This window comes from Brassica napus, unplaced genomic scaffold, assembly GCF_020379485.1.
Source record: "Brassica napus cultivar Da-Ae unplaced genomic scaffold, Da-Ae ScsIHWf_2285;HRSCAF=2946, whole genome shotgun sequence".
Lineage (NCBI taxonomy): Eukaryota > Viridiplantae > Streptophyta > Magnoliopsida > Brassicales > Brassicaceae > Brassica > Brassica napus.
In genome coordinates, this window is record NW_026015674.1 from 6,169 (window position 1) to 7,596 (window position 1,428).

General features: G+C 41.9%; 1 protein-coding gene across 1 annotated transcript; it reads right to left on the reverse strand.

The window, feature by feature from the left end:
• Positions 1–229: 229 nt before the first annotated feature.
• Positions 230–1,132, reverse strand: LOC125600499 (senescence associated gene 20-like). The gene has a single exon (XM_048773180.1). The coding sequence runs from the start codon at positions 860–862 to the stop codon at positions 548–550; it is 315 nt and encodes a 104-aa protein (XP_048629137.1). The 5' UTR covers positions 863–1,132; the 3' UTR covers positions 230–547.
• Between the last annotated feature and the right edge of the window lie 296 nt (positions 1,133–1,428).

Below are 1,428 nucleotides of genomic sequence, written 5' to 3' on the forward strand. Positions count from 1 at the left end.
TGGTGGTTAAAGCTTTTGGTGATGAACCATTGTGACTTTTGTTTAACCAATGTAACTATTGGTATTAATGGTCGTCACTCTTCACTAACCATTGTAACTATTGGTGCTAACCATTGCAACCCTTAGTACTCTATAAAAGTAGTTGTGGGCAATAAAAAATAATAACTTCACAACTTGAATCACAACTTGTAAAACAAGATTGAAGATCAAAAACTAATAGTTAATAAAAGAGAGCAAAAAAATATTCATTATTCGAAGATCATCAAAGATCTTTGAAGAAACACATATAAGCACTAAAGCTTTATTTGTTATTTTTGTATCTTAGCCTAGAACAAAAATGAGACTTTGATTGTTTTATCCTACAAAGGGATTTCGTGTAACCCAAAGGCTTGGAATACGGTCGAAATACTCTTTAAGCAAAGCACGGCGATTCAATCATTACCCAACTATATAGTTCACCTCCATTTGTGTTCCCAAACCACAAATAATTAACCAACAGTAAGCGGTCTTTATTTATATATTATTATTCCCTGACGTGAACAAATCCTTAAATCGCAAGAACCAGACCCGGTACGGACTTTCCAGCCCGACCCGAGAACTGGCTTTCCCACACGGATGGACAATGCGACGGCGCAATCTCAGCAGACCGTCCAGCAACAACGTCACCGACCCGTGTAACCGTGAGAGAAGTGTTAGAGTACTCCCTCACCTGAGTGATTATCCCATGCGCGACGGTCCACGCGTGGATCCAAGAGATGGAGCTAGCAACGTCGCAGCCCTCGGCGATGACGGTGGATCCGAATGAGACGACGGAGAGAGGCACGAACTCAAACGTCGGAGAGACTCCCGTGAGTGTGCGCATCAAAAACTGGTGCGGCGGCGGGCCGTGAAACCAGTAGTCGAGATCGGGGGTTAGTGTGCGGTGAACTGAGTCGACGTCTCGAGATCTCAGGGCGTCATACAGTTTCAGAACCACGTCTCGGTTCTTGGTCTCTGAATCCGCCAGAGTATCCAGTTCTTGCGCGAGTTTGGGTTTTGGATTAGGACAATAAGAGGAAGAGAACTGACTCTGAGGTTTTGAAAATGAAATATTATGAATCTTGGGACTTGTTATATAGCCGTAGGCTATGGGTTTGTGATATTAATTCTCTGCTTCACATCCTATATTTAATCATCTCGGATATTTAGTTTCGATCTCACACGTGTCGTTTTATGATTGGAAAAGTTTGGTTTGCGGGGACCGGAGATAATGTTCTTTAATAGTTGAGCCAGCTAGTGTTTGTCCCCACCGTATAGTTAGGTGAATAATTAACAGTTTAATTGAATTTTGCTAGTGGTAATTGGTAAATATCTCGTCTTTGCTTGATTTGAGAAGGCATCAATTAGTTCTTGATAATGTTGTATGCTCGGATGAGTTTTCACGGATGA